At 40.7% G+C, this 20,359-nt stretch overlaps 1 protein-coding gene and 1 non-coding gene across 2 annotated transcripts in view; both read right to left on the bottom strand.

Moving 5' to 3' along the window:
• The window catches only part of LOC126375500 (neuropeptides capa receptor-like), a 174,416-nt gene extending 155,093 nt beyond the window's left edge, over positions 1 to 19,323 (bottom strand). The window contains exon 1 of the mRNA XM_050022460.1: positions 19,023 to 19,323. Coding sequence (XP_049878417.1) covers positions 19,023 to 19,323 — 301 coding nt within the window. The remainder of the gene's footprint in view (positions 1 to 19,022) is intronic.
• Trnal-caa (transfer RNA leucine (anticodon CAA)) lies at positions 17,301 to 17,372 on the bottom strand. The gene has a single exon. It is a non-coding gene; the product is annotated as a tRNA-Leu (tRNA).
• Positions 19,324 to 20,359: the final 1,036 nt, after the last annotated feature.

A 20,359-nucleotide genomic window follows, 5' to 3' on the forward strand; every position in this document is an offset into this window, starting at 1 on the left:
TGTTTGAGGGCTAATTACTTAGTTTTTTGCCCATATTAAGGGTACTTTTTATTAATGTTTCTAAAAGCCTATTAAATGGAGCAGTTTTTAGAAATACTTTCAGGGTCCATGACAATCTCATGTGTTTATTATTCTTCGGCGAAGTTTTAACAACTGTAACAATTTTGGTCGAATTCTTACTTTGACTTCCGATAACTTTTTTTTTATACTTGATTTGACTTTGATTTATCTTTGATTGAGCGGTACACAGCCTTAGGCATAGTTGTGAAGTAAAATAAAATAATTATTAAGAAAGGGATAGCGACAAAATGATTATTTCTGAAGTAAGGTAGAAAATCTAGAAAAAGGTACAAAATGGGTCATATCTCCTAAACCGTAAATAATTGCTGAACATACATGGGGGTGTTTCTGGTAGCTAATGAGCCCCTCTTTCTAATTTTTCATTTTGAACCTGAACTTCTGGGCCACCCTGTATACCTATATTTTATGTTATGTACCTATAATGGTATGCGTGGTGAACTAATTCATTTCATCGGACTAGAACTAGTTTATTTATTTATTTTTTAATAAAAATAAATTATTTAATTAAAACATTTGCGGTCTAAATTAACATAATTATCCATATCTAATAAATTATAATTATTAATTTATTATTAATTTATTTATTTATAAAGATACCATACAACATAACAGTGTAACCTAATGCGCTGTATGACGAGTAAACAATATTAAACTAATATCCAAAATGATAAAAATCATAACAATGAATCAAAAAGAAACAGAAAAAAATAATAGGTACTATAAATAACAGGGGTGGGGTAGGGTGGGGTGGGGTGGGGTGGAGTGGAGTGGAGTAGAGTGGAGTAGAAATGGCATTTACTACTTGTCCGGATGTAAAAGCGATCAAACGTCGTAGGTACCTGACTGTTGAGTCGTAATTTAAATTCGAAAATAAGTCAAAATGAAAAATGATATTGTTGTTTGATCATCTGAGACTGGCTTCTATTTCTAGATTAGCGGAAAAACCTGTTCTAACAAGTGTATCTAAGGTTTTTTTAACGTAATTTATTGTAGGTTTGCCGCATATGGCATATCTACTGGACCGGAAAATGAATCTGAGCGTGCGCGTGAGTGACGTGTTAAACCATTTGCCGGAGAAAGGACGTGGTTCACGATCAAGGTTAGATAAAATAGTTCAGTAAAATAGTCTGACATTTTACGTTCCTAGATTAGAACGAGGCTCCAATGTTATTGGAATGTGCAGATGTTAGTTAGGTAGTCTCACGGGTTCGAATCCCGGCTGAGGCTCTAAACCATGAATTCGACTTTACTAGTTTAAATTCACGTTTGGATCATAAATATTATTCGCCCCTTATTATGTTTCTGGGACTTAAACATTTTTTTGTTGAACTTCTCGGCCGCCGTCGGCCTCTCATAACCTGTAAGTATAAATATTATAGTCTCTGCTTACCCCGGTGGGAAATAGGCGTGAGCTATGTATGTCTGTGTCTCGTTAGTGTATCTATTTCTCTTTTTATTTTTTATACGTACAAGTATTCCTATGCTGCACTATCCCACCATATTATATAATATTAAATATCTCCTCTACTTAAAGGTTGCCTGGAAGAGATTGCTACTTAGCAATTAGGCCGCCTACTATTTCTATTTCTCTTTTGTTTTGTATTTTGCTGTTTGTGCAATAAAGTATTTGTTATGTTACGTTACGTTACGTTACGTTATGTTATGTATGTATTTGGTGTATCATACAAGCAGCACCCGTAATGTGTGTGATATATTTTTATTGCCAACTCGGCGCTACAGAGATACATTATTCCAGACGATTTCACCCAACGATATTTCCCCAGTCTAGATTAAACAAAATCACCTGTGATTTGGGCTGGCTTTTATTAAATCTGAAACCGTTTTCACTGGCAATTCGTTTTAATCTTATTTGCTGAATGGCTTGACGAATACGTTTTGATGTGATAACCAACTGGGTCAGTCATAATGAAGGCACTTTTGAAATTTTCATACTAGCGTTATCCCGTTTTTCACCGTGTCCGCTTACCTAACTTGAAGATTTGACAGGTCCAGTTTTTCATAGAAGCAACTGCCTGTCTGACCTTCTAACCCGTGGATGGACAACCAGCCAAATACATCATCATCATCACCAACCCATTAACGTGCCCACTTCTGGGGCACGGGCTTTCCCTATAGATGGATAGGGAGATCGGGCCTTAAACCACCACGCGGGGCCAGTGCGGATTGGTGGTTAACGACTGCTAATGCAGCCGGGACCAACGGCTTAACGTGCCTTCCGTAGCACGGAGGAGCTCGAGATGAAAACTTTTTTTTTGTGGTCACCCATCCTATGACCGGCCTTTGCGAAAGTTGCTTAACTTCAACAATCGCAGACCGAGGGCGTTTACCGCTGCGCCACCGAACTCCTCCGCCAAATACAGATTAGATCTAATACCTCCAAAATGCATTTCTCGGAAATGTGGGTTTTCTCAAGATGTTTTTCTTTACCGCTGATAATATACATATATAGATATCGTGATAATAATTCCTCCATGATACCACAACAACTCATTATGGATTACATGAATTTATCTTCCTATATATACGTGAGCATTAACATATAAGTAGATAAGTGGTTTATGCCAATGTTTGTTGAGGCAAAGAGGAAAATGGCGGTGGCAGCTAAAAGGAGGGTTATGCTAATCCTGTCAGAGGAATGGCGAGGCAAAAAAAAAAAACACTAAATTAAAAATTACATACGAGAGGAAAATTTTTGTGCAAAGACAATTTAGAGGATTGAAAGCCCGCTCTAAGTCGCCCTAAGGGTTTTAAAAATACATATTGAAAAAATGATTCATTTTAATAGTAACTTTAATGTGATCGTCCTTCGATCCCCCAATCAATAGTCTTGGGGTCACTTGCGGTATTTTTTTTCTAAAGTGATTTGGGGCCTGCACTAGACGGCGATACGGCTTACGACGTATCACGTTAGCCTAACAGAAAGCTCGGTGATGTGTGGCTACTTAGTTCATCTTGCGATGGATGTACTTCTGACTACCCCAATTGGGATACGGTCGTGAGCTTATGGTGTTAGGTTCTTGAGTGAGCCAATCATGAATTTTCAACTCAGAATAATGAGCTGAATCTACCCCTTCAGTATTCGTTACGATGTCACTAACACCCGGTATAGTTATTAAGCATTATGTCTCCGGTACATAGCAGCGGATCAGAGTTATAATACAGAGTGTTAGTTAGTTAGCGGAAAATTCCACTTGATATTAACTCAGAATCATGGTCTGAATTATCCCCCTCAGTATTCGTTACGATGTCACTAACACCCTGTATAGAATGCAGATCAAACATCAACGCAGTAGATATTTTCTCCTATAGGTACAACGTCGGATATTGCCTGAATGTATGATACAATACATGTATGTAGGTATATATCACTAACCCGTAGACCACAGAACCTTACGCCCGCTTACCCAGCTTATTCAAATTCAAATGGTTTATTTCAGAAAATATAAATTCCATAGTTGTTAGTAATATGACTACGACCTCCGTGGTCTAGTGGTTGAGCGTTGGGCTCACGATCCAGAGGCCCCGGGTTCGAATCCCGGTGGGGACATAACACAAAAATCACTCTGTGATCCCTAGTTTGATTAGGACATTACAGGCTGAAAGTAAGATGATCCGTGCTTCGGAAGGCACGTTAAGCCGTTGGTCCCGGCCACTACTTACTGATGTACTCGTAAGTATGTAGTCGTTACATGCGCCATGTCAGGAGCCTTTGGCGGCTCAATAGTAACCCTGACACCAGGGTTGATGAGGTTGGTCATTCAACCCACACGAGAGAATAGAAAAAAACAATTCGCATAGACCATTTCGGAATGTTACATTTACGACGTATTTTAAATTGTGTTTTTTAACAAAAGAAGAGAATTTTCATCCGAAAAATTTCAGCTTCGACGTTTTTTTTATATTAAGCTGCAGTAGACACGCTGTTTTTACAGAAACCTTTTTGTTTATAAACAGCCCCGTCTAGTAGCGGTTGAGCGAGCGTTCCGTGCTCTGTGGAGTACACAAACAGTCACGCTTTTCAATATTAGATGCGTGGAGAACTGAAGGAATGCAATAATGTAGGAAAAATCGCCTGCGGGTAAATTATTTACATTAACCTCGTCTGTATTGCTAATGTCGAACAACTTCCTCCGTTTTCAAAGTTATTTGCCTCGTCTGTGTTCCGTATATCCCGAGTTAAATTTCTGATAGGAACGTTTTACTAAGCATAAATTGTTTTAAATCTAAATATAAACCAACCTTACTGAAAAAACAATTGACAACAGGAAAATTGAGACATTCCTTCAGGAAAATGTTCAAGGTAAAACATCACTTTTGATAAAATACTAACCCTCATCATCCTCCTAGCATTATCCCGTTTTTCACAGGGTCCGCTTACCTAACCTGAAGATTTGACAGGTCCGATTTTCTACATAAGCGACTGCCTGTCTGACCTTCCAACCAGGTTTTTGTGAGACGAAAACCAGCCCAATATACCTGTATTGCACGTCTCGGGAATGTGGGTTTCCTCGCCATGTTTTCCTTCATCGCTGAGCACGTGATAAACATTTATGATCCAAAGACGAATTCGAAAACAAATTCGACAACCATTGGTTTAGGCCTGTGCTGGATTCAAACCTGCGACCTCAAAGTGGGAGGCAAGCGTTTTTCGGAAATTTGCTACCACAGCTAAAAATACTAACCCCATTAATTATATTACTTGTTATAGCAGAGAAAAGATAGGTCGTAGTGGTAAATATGTCGAACAACTTCCGCCGTTTTCAATGTTATTTGCCGCGTCCGTGCTCCGGATGTTCAAATATTTTTCCTCTCAGACGTAGACGACGCCCTGAGCCGAGGTTCGCGCCCCACTGGGTGATCCTCAGGCATGTCTTCTTAAACGTTGTACCGGGTGAGAGCCTTCAGCGCTCCCCATTTGTCCGGCCAAGTAGTTAATGCCATCTGCGGCAAATCTTCACTACGCCACGTCAAAAAAAAGTTGCTCTGCCAACCCCGTAGGGATTACGGAGATGACTTTATATTATGCGTGTATCTAAGAAGCTACTGTAGGTAAGCGCAAGTTACGTATGTAATATCATCACATTACTGTTGAATAAATAGAAGCGGTTTCCATTTCTCAGTTTATTTTCATACTCTTCAAAGACAAAGGGAATTAAGTGGTAAGTACAGAGGTTGTGATAATAAAAGAGCAAAGGAAAAGAGGTACTTACGTAAATATTTTTTTTAATTTGTCTTTGTGAGTGTTCCGACGACTACAATTTTTCTTTAGTAGTAGCTTTGTAAGTAATAATTGAAGGATACTAAAAGTCGAAAATACTAATTGGTTTTGTGGACTACCGTTCGCTAATTATACGGACAAATGTACATACATAAACTGCCTATATACGTCCCACTGCTGGGCACAGGCCTCCCCTCAATCAACCGGAGGGGGTATGGAGCATACTCCACCACGCTGCTCCACTGCGGGTTGGTGGAGGTGTTTTTTTTTACGGCTAATAGCCGGGACCAACGGCTTAACGTGCCCTCCGAAGCACGGAATCATCTTACTTTTTCAGACAATCAGGTGATTCAAGCCTGAAAAGTCCTTACCAAACAAAGGACAGTCTCACAAAGTGATTTCGACAATGTCCCTATCGGGAATCGAACCCGGACCTCCAGATCGTGAGCCTAACGGTCTAACCACTAGACCACGGAGGCCAAATGTACATAACTAGCAGTAATAAAAACAAAAATTACTAATTATGGAAATATTAACTCACTCTAGTAATTAGTTCCACTATTAAATTCAAATTAAAAAGTAAATTTATTCAGTTGGTAACATAGTTACATTTTGAATCATTAGAATTGGTAATCATAATCATAATCATTTATTTGTGAAACATGTGTAACATAACAATGTTCACTTTATGTTTTTATGTTTTTTTTGTGTGTTGTTCACTTTAATCGACTTCAGCCATATAAAAATACTACGTATAGAATTTGATATTATTAATCTCTCTGTCTCTATTTAAGAGCTGCGCTCTCGTCGGTGGAGTAATCGCCATTCCTCTCTTCTTCCCGCCAAAACCTTCACCTCCCGATACGACACGACCTGCACCTTCTCTACATATATATATATATATATCTATCATCATTTATATCTCTCTTCTTATATTATTAATATGTATGTCAAAATTAAAACACACAATAACGGGTTCTTACCGCGTTTAAAATAGGGATATGAGAGTCCCGATATTTCGACGCTGTAGCAAGTGCCATGATCACGGGATGACTGAGAGATTGGAGTGGAGTAGGTAGTAGATCCATAATTTTCTACGGCCACACATATCTGTCTACCCTCTTATGTGTTTTGATTATGATAATAACCTCGTAAACTTAAAACAATGTATAATATGTATGTCGTTTTAAGTATCTCGGGCCTATGGCGTCCCGTGGTTGAGCGTTGGACTCACGATCCGGAGGTCCCGGGTTCGAGTCCCGGTGGGGACATATTATAAAAATCACTTTACGATCCCTAGTTTAGTTAGGACATTACAGACTGATCACCTGATTGTCCGAAAGTAAGATGATCCGTGCTTCGGAAGGCACGTTAAGCCTTGGTCCCGGTTACTATTTACTGATGTAAGTGAGTAATAGTTACGTGAGCCATGTCAGGGGCCTTTGGCGGCTGCATTATAACCCTGACACCAGGGTTGATGAGGCTGGTATTCCACCTCACAATCCACACGATAAGAAGATTATTGTTATTTCTATACTTTTTTCTATACAGTTTACATGCCTGTAAATAAAGAATAGGAAAAAAAAATAAAAAAATGAAATATTTTCGGTGGGAAATAGGCGTGAATTTATATATGTATGTATGTAAATAAAGAATTTTTATTATTATTATAGAATCTCTTCGTCCCGCACCAATTCGTGTCTTGCTAGATTTACCTCACCCTCTCCGGGTCATACTTTAGTTTTCAAAATGAATTCTCTCCTTTAATATAATCCTCTCAGAAAACGCCTTGAGCCGAGGTTCGCGCTAAACTGAGCAAGCCTGTTTCTTATCGTTATCTTCAATGTTGTACCAGGTGAGAGAGCTCTCCGCGCATTTGTCTGGCCAAGTAGTTAATGTCATGCACAGCAAATTAAAAAAAAGCTTTTGGCGCAACGAGCTATGGAGTAAGGCATCCACCTGGTACACACACTAAACAACTGTATTATATATTATAGTTTTGTACCTAATTAAGTACCGACATAGCTCGGAGAATTGCAAAGCTGAAGTGGCAGTGGGCAGGACACATAGCGAGGAGAACCGATGGCCGCTGGGGCGGAAAGGTTCTAGAATGGCGACCACGTGTCGGACGACGCTCAGTGGGTAGGCCCGCTACAAGGTGGACCGACGATCTGGTTAAGGTCGCGGGAAGCCGCTGGATGCGGGCAGCGCAGGACCGATCGTCGTGGAGATCCTTGGGGCAGGCTTATGCCCAGCAGTGGGCGTCGTACGGCTGATGATGATGACCTAATTACTTAATAATAATATTTAGTATTGGTGCTAATTCCTGTAAATACCATCTAATTTTATTTTAAGTTATATCTGTCATTTTCTTATCCGCCGAAAAGGAAAGGGACGGGTAATCGACACGCATAAAATTTATGGAACACACGTCAATTTTAAGCACAAATCTAAACCAACCGTCTAAAAATTTTACGTCCGTCAATAACCCGACACAGTTAAGTAGACAGCACGTCAAACGGATTGCAAACCAGCGACGTACCTTTTGATTCGCCCGGGTTATTCATTCATTTACTCATTCTTCCTAAAATTAAGAGCTGTGTATCATCCGTCCCTTTCCTTTTGGACGGATATGAAAATGACGGATATAACTTAAAATAAAATTAGGCGGTGTCTGCAGGAATCGGGGCCAATATAATATTATTATCATAATAAGGCACCTAGTGTCACCTCTTTTATATTGCCGTGCCCTTGCAGGGCGTCACATGTACCTTCTTACTATGTTCCACCTTAATTTATGTTTGTGACATGCAATATATGAATGTGAATAAGATCCTATACCAAACGTCGAAATTCGGCAACGCACTAAAGTCGAAGATGTAGTTTAAATGGACATAGGCAGGGTACTTGGCAAGATGGGAAGACAAGAGATGGACTAAGGCTGTTACTGAATGGTGACCAAGGGATGGTATGCGATATCGAGGCAGACCACTAGCCCGGTACGCCGGAAAGCAATGGATATATCTTGCACAGGACCGGAAAGGATGACGTGAAAGAGAGGAGGCCTGTACCCAGCAGTGGGTGGATACAGTCTGAGTAGATAGATATATATAGTATTTCGATATAGTTACGCTATCTTATGTCATACAACTTTATTTTATTTGTTATGTATTATGTCGTTGGTCTAACAGAAAGCTCGATGAGGTGTGGGTACTTACAATACAATAAAATACAAAAACACTTTATTGCACATATAAACACAACACTAAAAACAATTACAAATGTGACAGGAGAAGTACAATCGGCGGCTTTATTGCTAAATAGTAATTTCTTCCAGGCAACCTTAGGTTGAATGAACTTGCTACATATTGCTTGCTATACATACTTACTTACTTCATCTTACAATGGATTTACATCCGACAACCCCTATTTGGATACAGTCGTGAGCTTATCTTAAGTTATGTCATAAAAAAGTTAATAAAGGTAATAAATACCCTTTAACATAATGGACTATTTACAAGTGCTTTTGATGATTCGATACTAGTCACGGTCAAACTATTATCTTTTTTTCCAGCGACCTTGCTAAAATTACAGATAACAAATAATACCTCGTATCAAAGGATCATCGCGCCTCCATAAAAAACAACACTGATATAACACTGCCGATGAAAACTATTTATCTAGATTTATTATTCATTTCATTTCATTTATTCATTAGATTCATTTTTTCAAAGAAAATCTTGCAAAACAGATTTTTTTCTAAATTAGTTTTTATTTTTCATATTGACAGCATGACATCCGTAAAAATGTATCTCTCCTTCCGAAAAACTGTGCAAGACATACAATAAAAGGAACAAAAATAAAATTGCTATCCAACATTGTAGGCTATGTAAATTAAATTCATCTTTTTTGGGGTTATGTGCAAAAAATGTTTGAAAAATAAAATACCAGATGTAAATTAAATAAATTTAAAGCTCATGTGAAACTTACTTTAAGTAAAAAGCTTATTAAAAAAATAATGATTACCTAAATGATAAATATGCCTGATATTAAATGATATTGTCTGGTTAAATAACTTGTTATGTATACTACATTGATTTAAAAGATGTGATGTTGTTGCAGTTTCTTGTCATTTCTTCTCCTCAGCCATAACACCTTGCAAAATGACATAGATTCAAAAATGTTAAATTGACTTTCATAAATTTATCTATGATAATTACATTGAATAAATGATTCTGATTCAGACATAAACAGCCTATACAGGGTGTAACGGAACGGGGGTATCAACCCGAAGTGTGCCTACTCTGTCACTATCTACAAATCACATGCGAGAGTATTGGCCGCCTAAATTCATATTTGCATTAGTTATGAGCAATTGAATTCCAGGTCTTCATGTAATAAATTCAAATTTGCACAACACTACGTAGCAATCAGCTGTTCAAGGTATTTAACTTTTGAGTGAACAGCTACCACCTCTTTTATTTATGCCTGCCCTAGTAAAGGGTAAACGTGCCAGTGATGGCCATATTAATCAATATTTTTTAAATTGTTTTGTTTCATCCTTGTGAGGCCAAGATTTCCAGACACAATAGTTAAAAAAACAATGGGCTTTGGTCCCGGTTACTGCTTACTGATGTAATAAGTAGTCGTTACATGAGCCATGTCAGGGGCATTTGGCGGCTCAATAATAACCCTCGCACCAGGATTGACGAGGTTGGTTATCCACCTCACAACCAATAGGATAGAACAAGATGTGAACATACATAAATCACGGCTTTATCCCTAATGGACCAGACAGAGCTACAAGTAATTACACATATCTAATATCACACTTACTGCGCTACTGAGGTGGGCAGAGTCACTTTGTTGTACAAGTTTTGTCCAAAAATGTAGTCGATTACCTACATTAATAGTTGATAAAGAAATGTACTTTACAATGCATCTCGTCTCCTTGTGTAGTATGCTTTATTTTATGATTACGTAATATCAGGCTCCCTTAACACCGTCATCCAGGTCAAATGGGCATCACGCTAGCGGCGAATGCGTTCATGGCTAGCTAGGTACGGGACAGTTTCATTAGAATACTTTCAGAGTTTTGCAGGCCCTAAACAACTACTACTACTCATACACAGTTACCACCAATCACTGACTAAGGTGTGCAAGTACTAACACCTCACTTTACAATGGATCAAAGGACACAGCGATTCAAGAGGTAACGACGCGGCGGACGAGTTGGCCAGAAGGGGAACGGGAGGTAACAGCCATCGGTCCGGAACCGATATTGCCGATCTCATTCGGACAGGTCCGCTCGCTGCTACGAACGAGAGCAGCCAACAAACACACCTTTTTTTGACGTGACTTATCGAAGATTTGCCGCAAATGACATTAACTACTTGGCCGGACAAATGGGGAGCGCTGAAGGCTCTCACCCGGTACAACGTTTAAGACAACAGGCCTGAGGGTGCCCAGTTGGGCGCGAACCTCGGCTCAGGGCGTCGTCTGAGAGGAAAAATATTTGAAAGAATTAAACGACCCTAGTAAGTCGATAGCGATAAGCGCTGATTGAGGCAAGTCGTCGACCACGCCGGCGGTGTCGGTATCGGGGTCCTGAAATGTTTGTTGTCGCGAGCTGATTGGCTGATTCTATGGCTAGAGTAATCGGGTCGTCGGGATCGTATTACATACTTCGAACGCCGATGCTATTCAGTACCGTTCCTAAGCGGGATGTATTTGGAAGCCGCAACTACCAGGGGATTTGGTTGGTGCGGAGCAGAATCGAAAAAACTAATTTGAGCCATTGGGCAATGACAGACTTAGGTCAATGTGCAGATTTTCATTGCGAAGGAACCACGAACGATTTTGTATTTCCTGTAGACAGTGGATTTGAGAGAGACTCGCGTGAGCGAAAACTACCCCTGCATAGGTCATGATCGGACGGATGCAAGTCGTGTAGATTCCTAAGGGATAATTTACTACGCTTGTTAAGGAGACAATGAACACGGCCCATTACAAACCTTGAAAGTAAGACGTCTATCTAAGACTACGCCGAGATATTTGACTTGCTCCTCCCAAGGGATCGGCTTGCCAGACATCTTGATGACTTAAGTTGACAGCGTGACCGTGACGTATTATAATAGCCCTTTGAAAAGTACACCGCTGCACTTTTCTCCGGGTTTACCTTGATTCTCCATTTGCGAAACTACTTGCCCAAGGCATTGGCGCGTTGGAGAATTCCGGTCATCATAACTCGACCACGGCACGAAGAATAGATGGCTGTATCATCCGCAAATAAAGCTAGTTCGGTATTAGGGTATTTGGGAATGAACAAACACACCAGACTATGAACCACCGTAAATAAATGAAGGCAGGCTAAGATGGCACTACCCAACATCAATAGTTGTCTCTCCAAAAGAATTCTAAATGTGAAGAGGTCTCCACTAATACAGGTAACAGCTGCAGGTAGCAGGTGTAGCTGTGTGGTCACGGTGATATCAACAAACATCTGTTTACACTAGGTGTCACCGACAAGCCCCTGTGCAGAACCTGCATGGACGAGACAGCGGCCCATGTGCTACTGGAGTGTGAAGGAGCCGCCAACTACCGGGTCCGGCACCTTGGCCAGACGGGGTGCCTCCCTAAGGCGGCCGGCAACGTCAGAGGCTTGTTAGAATTCCTTGGGGATTTATAACATAGTAAAAGCAAAATAAATTTCTCAAGTACCGTTGTGACTGCCTACCCCTTAGTGATACGGGCGTGATATTATGTTAGTATGTTCTGATTACTTATGGCTCTGCCCACCCCATTAGGGATACGAGCAGCTGCAAGTGATTGTGTATCTTATTAACGAGACATTAATGTTACGTTTACAACATAGTAAAGACAAAATTAATTTCTCAAGTAAAGTACCTACCTAACATAACTACTTTTACTATGACATGGTAAAAGTAATCTTAAAATAAGTACTTTCGTACAATACAATAATACTTTATTGCGTACAAGGAATTAAAAACACATAACGTCACCGGGACCAACCGTGCCTTCCGAAGCACGGAATTGCAAATTGCATTGGGACAGTTAATGGGATTTATACCCTGTACCAGGAGGCCAGGGCTCGCGAATAGAAAAAGGCACGCTAGTGTTTCAAACTATCGATAGTTCAGTATCGATTATCGATCACAATCATTTTCAACTACGATTTTGATTGGTAGAAATAAAAAATGTAACTTTTCAAAAAATCTAAATTTATGAACTTTTGAGTGATTGAAATTCAGTTTAGACAATCAACCCACTCAAAATAGCCATACTATCGGAGTGTAGCAATACTATTGACTGAGGGCAAAATTATCGATAGTTTGTTATTAATCCGCAACGATAATATCGATTGTATTGCACTTAATCGATAATGTTTCTGTTAACTTTTTGACCGATAGTCGACTTGCTATCGATCGACTCTCGGTCGGGATAGATTTTATCGATAGTCATTCATTGATCGGCAAACACTAGTGCACCCAAAATTCAAAATGGCGGTGCTGTTAAGGGAAAGTTATCATTAACCATGATAAAAAATATTTTTTTTTTGTAAGTATTTTTTTTCCTTTCTAAATTGTAGTCGTATTGTCCAACAGTGAACAATAACATCACGCCTTTTTCCCATTGGAGTAGGCAGAGACTGCGGAATTTCACTTACCAATACACGCTCGTATGTATCGCTACATGCCCGTACCGAACATACGTCACGTCCATACATATCACGCCTTTATCTCTTATGGGGCAGACAGAGCCACAAGTAATCATAACATAGGTACATAAATAATTATCATGCTCGTACCGCTAATGGGATGTTCTTGTGACTCTGCCCACCCCATTAGGGATAAGGGCAGGTACAAGTGATAGTATGTCTTATTATCGACAGATTAATATCGCCTTCTGCTATTGCGCGGGATATTTGCGAAGAAACGTGGCAATTCTGTGTTAGTGCCAGAGAGTGAGCGCGGGTGATTCTTATTAGATAAACTACTTTTTTACTTTTCTAGGTTCAAAGTAATCTTAAAATAAGTACCTACTTTCATAAAATACAAAACATTCATTCATTCAAACAATAGGTACCATAAAAATATTTTATTGCGCACAAAGAAATAACATACCCTTAAGTACCAGGATACTAGGATTCGAAAGAGATAGAAACATGCACACGAAAGTAAACTGTCAAATTATTTGCCAGTGCTTGTTTACTATCTGCGGAGTGAAGTTCGAAATTTTGATTTGTTTTGATAACTGTGATCAGTGATAGTTCGAGATGTCTTTGAGTAATGGAGTTTATTACGAAATGATGATGTGTGTGGGTGCCAGCGATGGCAACTTGAGTGAAGCACGGGACTTGTATCGTCAGCGATTCATAGAAGGTAGACCAGCTGATGAAGCCAGGCAACTGCCTTCATTGCGCTGCTTCAGGCGAATGGTTAACCGCCTGCATTTAACGGGCTCCTTCCACGCGTCATCAGACACTGGCCGCTCGGCGACCCGTGATCCGGAGTTTGAAGAAGCCGTACTGGACCATTTTGCAGCCAACCCAAGGACTAGCACGCGTCACGCTGCCCTGGCATTAGGGGCTGCGAACCATATGCAAGTGTGGCGAGTGATGAACCTAGATCGCCAGCATCCTTATCACATACAACGTACGCAGGAGCTAATTCCTGCTGACTATTTACCTCGTGTGGCATTCTGCGAATGGTACCGAGCTCAAGTGGAAAGCTCACCAGACTTTTCTTCGAAAGTGTTGTGGACAGATGAAGCATCATTTGTAAGAGGGGGGATTAGTAATGTTCATAATGAACATTACTGGTCGCACACCAACCCCCACCTGTCCTCCCAGTCGTCGTTCCAACACCAATGGAGGATAAATGTTTGGGCTGGTATTGTTGGAGATGTGCTTATGGGTCCACACTTTCTGGATCAACACCTGAACGGCGTCAATTATCTGACGTTTCTGGAGAACGATCTGGACGAGCTCCTACAAGCTACGATGCCATTGACCACCTATGTCAACATTGTCATGGGCAACGAACTGGTCTTCCAGCACGACGGAGCTCCGGCACACTTTGCCATTGACGTCCGAAGACACATTGACGCTCGCTTCCCCCTATGGATAGGGCGAGGAGGCCGTGTTGCGTGGCCTCCGCGATCTCCAGACCTCACACCCTTAGACTTTTTTTTATGGGGGTACATAAAGAGCATCGTCTATGCCGTCGAGTGCACCTCAAGGGAGCAGATGCAGCAGCGCATCATTGAAGCATTCCGAACGGTGACGCCGGAGATGCTGCGCAATACCAGGGCATCTACCTACAGGCGAGCAGGTCTGTGCATCGAACGGGGAGGACGACATTTCGAACCTTTCTTGTAAAACGTAAGTCTAATTATTAATTACCTACCTACCTACTTACCCACACATTCACACTTTTGTTACCTATTTACTATTAAATTAAATACCCTACCTAAACAAGTAGGTAATTTTCAATTTTAATAAAATTATGTGAGAATAGTTGTCAAAGCAAAATGACTCCAATTATTAGATGCTTTAGTGTCATTATTGTTTGTTACAGTCGCCGACGCGCCGCCGGCTCGGATTGTTTCAATCGGCCGCCGACTCCTTTTGACGATGCCGCCAAAGCCGCCGCGCGCCCGCTCGAATTTCGTACCTATCGCGGCCGTGCGAGCGCCACGAGTACCAGGCGACCAGGACGCGCTAGGAGATTGTGTAGTGCCAATGCAAGTTTTGAGTGTATTTGAGTGGATTAAGAACAGTGACCTCAATAGTGCTGTGCCGCGTTTTTTACATGCTGGAAATATTAAAATATTTTTTTTAACTGAAATTGAAAAAAATATCAAAAGTGTTTTTTTTTAACTGAAATTTTGCAGAGAAGACCTACATAAGGTATAGTTTTGTCCCCTTTCGGCTTGATACCCCCCTTCCGTTACACCCTGTATATGTTCCAAGCTGGGCACAGCCTCCCCTCAATCAACCAACAAATCAAATTGAATAAATAGAATTGATTGTCTCAATTTCAATTCAATAAAAACATTTTATTTTGTTTTGTTCTATTTGAGACTATAGAATTCCATTTGCTTCGATCCTGATACACCCTGCTTAACCCGGTGGGAAATAGGCGTGAGGCTATGTATGTGTATGTATGTTCTATATCGTAAGAATAAGTCCGACATATTATCACGCTTTCTGTTAGACCAACGTGATAGGTGGTGAGCCGTATCGCCGTCTATAATGGTCGAGCCAAGTGTGTTAGTAAAAACTGCACTTAAGGTAATTTAATAACTCATTAGTGCAAGTTCGGTGCCGGGGTTTGAACCGGCGCTCCCCGTTTGAGAAGCAAGCCAGAGGACTACACTCTTCGGACAAATACAGATAAATAAGTGAAGGTATTTTTACGGCTAATAGCGGGACCAACGGCTCAAGTGCCCTCCAAAGCACGGAATCATCTCACAAAGTGATTTCGATAGTGTCCCCATTGGCAATCGAACCCAGACCCCCATTGTGAGCAAATACGTATAATTATAAGAAATAATATACGTATGGCCAACAAAGTGGGCGCCGTCAAGAACTATGAACTTACTTATAATTATTCATGTTTTAGTCATACATAACATAACATAACATACATAAATAGCCTATACACGTCCCACTGCTGGGCACAGGCCTCCCCTCAATCAACCGGAGGGGGTATGGAGCATACTCCACCACGCTGCTCCAATGCGGGTTGGTGGAGGTGTTTTTACGGCTAATAGCCGGGACCAACGGCTTAACGTGCCCTCCGAAGCACGGAATCATCTTACTTTTTTCGGACAATCAGGTGATTCAAGCCTGAAAAGTCCTTACCAAACAAAGGACAGTCTCACAAAGTGATTTCGACAATGTCCCCATCGGGAACATGTTTTAGTCATATTAAAATAATTTGTAGACACCTGCGCCCACACATAAATACTCCGTTTAATAATATATCTTGATTAATTTGACTTCTGTCAGAACATTATATTATATTCCTGATAGCTTGACTATTTAGTTCGTCTTCTTCTATCATGTGGGTTGTGAGGTGAATTACTAACCTCATCAACCCTGGTGTCAGGGTTATTATTAAGCCGCCGAAGGTCCCTGACATGGTTCATGTAACGACTACATACTTACATCAGTAAGTAGTAACCGGGACCACCAACTTAACGTGCCTTCCGAAGCACGGATCATCTTACTTTCAGACAATCAGGTGATCAGCCTGTAATTTCCTAAGCAAACTGGGGATCAGAAAGACGATTTTTGTGATATGTCCCCACCGAGATTCGAACCCGGGACCTCCGGATCGTGAGCTCAACGCTCAATCACTGGACCATAAAGGCCGTATTTAGTTCATCTTTCGTTGTATGTACCTTTGTCCAATTGACTACTTGACAGTTTTCAGATAAGTATGATATTTTGCTTAGCGACGTCACATTTCAATAAACAAAGAAACTGTCAAACCACGCGTCACCATAAGTGACTTGACACTTTTCTTTGTTTATTTTGTGATATGTGATTTCAAACGAATTCAATCATGGCCGCCCGTGTTTCGGGTCTTGTGACACACAGATAAAAAATCGCATTCTTATCTTGTAAAAATATAATATTTTAAAAATCTTAGTAAAAACCCATTGTATAATTATCGTTAAATGATGAACTACCATCATAACATAAAGCCTATATACGTCCCACTGCTGGGCACAGGCCTCCCCTCAATCAACCGGAGGGGGTATGGAGCATACTCCACCACGCTGCTCCACTGCGGGTTGGTGGAGGTGTTTTTACGGCTAATATCCGGGACCAACGGCTTAACGTGCCTTCCGAAGCACGGAATCATCTTACTTTTTCGGACAATCAGGTGATTCAAGCCTGAAAAGTCCTTACCAAACAAAGGACAGTCTCTCAAAGTGATTTCGACAATGTCCCCATCGGGAATCGAACCCGGACCTCCAGATCTTGAGCCTAACGCCCTAACCACTAGACCACGGAGGCTGCCACCATCTGGCTGGTTGAACTACCATCCAACATATTTTATTGTTACAACTGTCAAATAGCCAATTATGTATATGCCCGTCCTACTGTCAAATTAATTAAACTATTAAGGAATAATTTCCCACCAAACCTAACCTAACCTAACCTACAAAAAAATAAACCATAACGGCCTCCGTAGTCCAGTGGTCGAGCGTTGGGCTCACAATCGGAGATTATTATAGTTTTGTTAGGACATTACAGACTGATCACCTGATTGTCCGAAAGTAAGATGATCCTTGCTTCGGAAGACACGATAAGCCGTTGGTCCCGGTTACTACTTACTGGTGTAAGTAGTCGTTACATGAGTCATGTCAGGCTTTGGCAGCTAAGTAGTAAACCTGACACCAGGGTTGATGAGGTTGGTAATCCACCTCACACTCTCGTGTGGGTACACGAGAGAAGATACTAAAAACCTCATTCTTACCGAGTGCCGCGTAGGTGCGTGTAAGACAGATAATCCGCGCTCCCTTACTCTTTACCGACTTACGGTTATTTACACTAAAGCAAGGGGTGGGGGGGTGTTGTAAATCTAGCTCGGCACCGTTACAAATTGGTGCGGGACAGAGAGTATCGTTCATTCATCATCAATTTGAGAGCCGTGATTTCTAATAGGGCAGTGATTTCCCTCTTGCCTTTCGCCCCGTAGTACTCTGTCTCTGTCGTTCATTACGTGAGTATTATTCTTTATTCTACGCTTACACTTAGTATTATCTTGCGACATTTCTGGATTAAAAAAGTAAAGCTTGTCGCTGTCTGTTTCCTAAACACTACTTACAATTAAGAAAGTAAACGAAGTTAACTGCGAGTGAAGTTCTATCTTCATTATACGAAAGTCTTAATCGAGAAGTTTTAGAATAGAATAGAAATACACAAAAACAACAAGACAAAAAAAAAATTACAACAAAAGCAAAACGGATGTTCGTCGAAATGATCACAAGACAGTGAAGCAACGTGGTGGAGTATGCTGAGGTGAGGTCTGTGCCCAGCAATGGGACGTATACAGGCTTGTTTATGGTTTGTTATTATTATACCGCGATTTTTAGAAGGTCATCGGTTCACTTTGTGGAGGGCCTGTCCACGCTGCGCTTTCAGGTCCGACTTGAAAACCTTACGACCTCATCGGCCGCGGGAAAACGCTGCCGGCAGCAGAGGATCGGGCAGAGCACTCATTGTGGCGACCCTTGGGGAGGCCTATGACCTACAGTGGACGATTTCCATCTGATGATGATGATGATGTTGTGAGACGTGGTAGCCCAGTCGGTAGAACGCTTGCCTCTCACTTTGAGATCGCAGGTTCGAATCCAGCACAGGCCTAAACCAATGATTGTCGAATTTGTTTTCGAATTAATGTTTGGATCGGATCATAAGTGATCATCGCGTGCTCAGCGGTGAAGGAAACCCACATTCCCGAGAAATGTATTATCGAAGGTTTGTGACCTAAACTGTATTGGGCTGGTTTTCCCTTCGCGGGTTGGAAGGGCAGGCAGGCAGTCGCTTCTCTAATAAACCGGACCTGTCAAATCTTCAGGTTAAACGGACCCTGTGAAACCGGGATAATGCTAGGGAGATGATGATGATGATGATGATGATGTTATTATCTAATGCACTCACCAAAGAGCAGCAGCAGTAGATCAGACAGTGCGAGGCTGAATAGATAGTAGTTAGTAGTGGTGGTCCTCATAGCGGGATGGCGCACAATCACCACACACACCGCCACGTTGCCTGCCACCCCTGTTAGGAACACCACTAGCAGCGCCGCGGATATAGGCAGGATCTCCTGTAGCGGCAGACGCCGGGGGCCGATGGTCAACCAGAGCATTTCCTCTTCGGTGCAGTCGAAGTGGGTTATGTTCGTGCAACGGTTGTAGAACTGGTCGACTGTCTCATTTGGGCGCAGAAAATTTTCCGCCATTTTGTTTTTTTTTTTGGTAACTTTTTTAATCTATTTGGAAAAGTTTTTAGGACATAAAATTAAAAATGTTTCTTTTTGTCACTGTTTTTTTTATATTTTAATAAAACACAGCACAAGATTTAAAAGTATTATGTTTATAAATAATTTAAGTTTTTTGATTCCATTTCGACATTCATCTTTATATTCACAGAAAAACGTAAAAATAACTTTAACCGTCAAAACTTTCACTAAAATTTTACCAAAGTTTTAAACCCACTATAAGTAATTTTAAAACCAGTAACTAATAAATAAAATCATTAAGTGCTTTGACCAAAAAAATTTTTCACAACTTGATCGGCGTAAACTTTCGTAGCAGTTGAAAACGTAGCACGGACTACGCTGCTACGCGACTACGTCTGTAACGCGTGGCGTCTCAACGCGTACTGAAGTTTTGTATGACGGATTGGTACGTAGGTGCAGTTAGACGTCGTTTCCAAACTCTTTCTTATACGTGGTGATCTGTATTAAACAGTAACGTAAAATAGCACCACGCCTATACCCCCGAAGGGGTAGGCAGATGTGAGTAGTATTACACCGACTCCTCGCCAAGTATCATGATAGTTCCACATAGCTGTAGATAAGGCCATTTCAGGCTACAAATCTTGGAAACCGCGTGATTATTGTATTGTTTATTGCATATTATATATTATTGTAGATTAATGTATATTACAAAAACGAAAACACTTAAATAGCCTATATACCTCTAAAAAAAAAGCACTGTTGATAACTTGTTCTCTCTTTGGAGATCAAAAGGCTTAGGCATATGTTTGTGTATATTTATTTATTTATTTTTAAACGGTTTTATATGTAGTTATAATTTTTGTAATGTATTTAATATATTGCACCTCTTTTTATTCTTCCGCAGTTATTCTAATACTACCTCTGGGTTGGCTGGAAGAGATCTCTCTTAGAGATAAGTCTAGTCTTGTAAACGTTCATTTCTTGTTTGTGATGTAACTAGTTGTTAAGTGCAATAAAGTATATTTACACAAATCTG

Source organism: Pectinophora gossypiella, chromosome 19, assembly GCF_024362695.1.
Source record: "Pectinophora gossypiella chromosome 19, ilPecGoss1.1, whole genome shotgun sequence".
Taxonomy (NCBI): domain Eukaryota; kingdom Metazoa; phylum Arthropoda; class Insecta; order Lepidoptera; family Gelechiidae; genus Pectinophora; species Pectinophora gossypiella.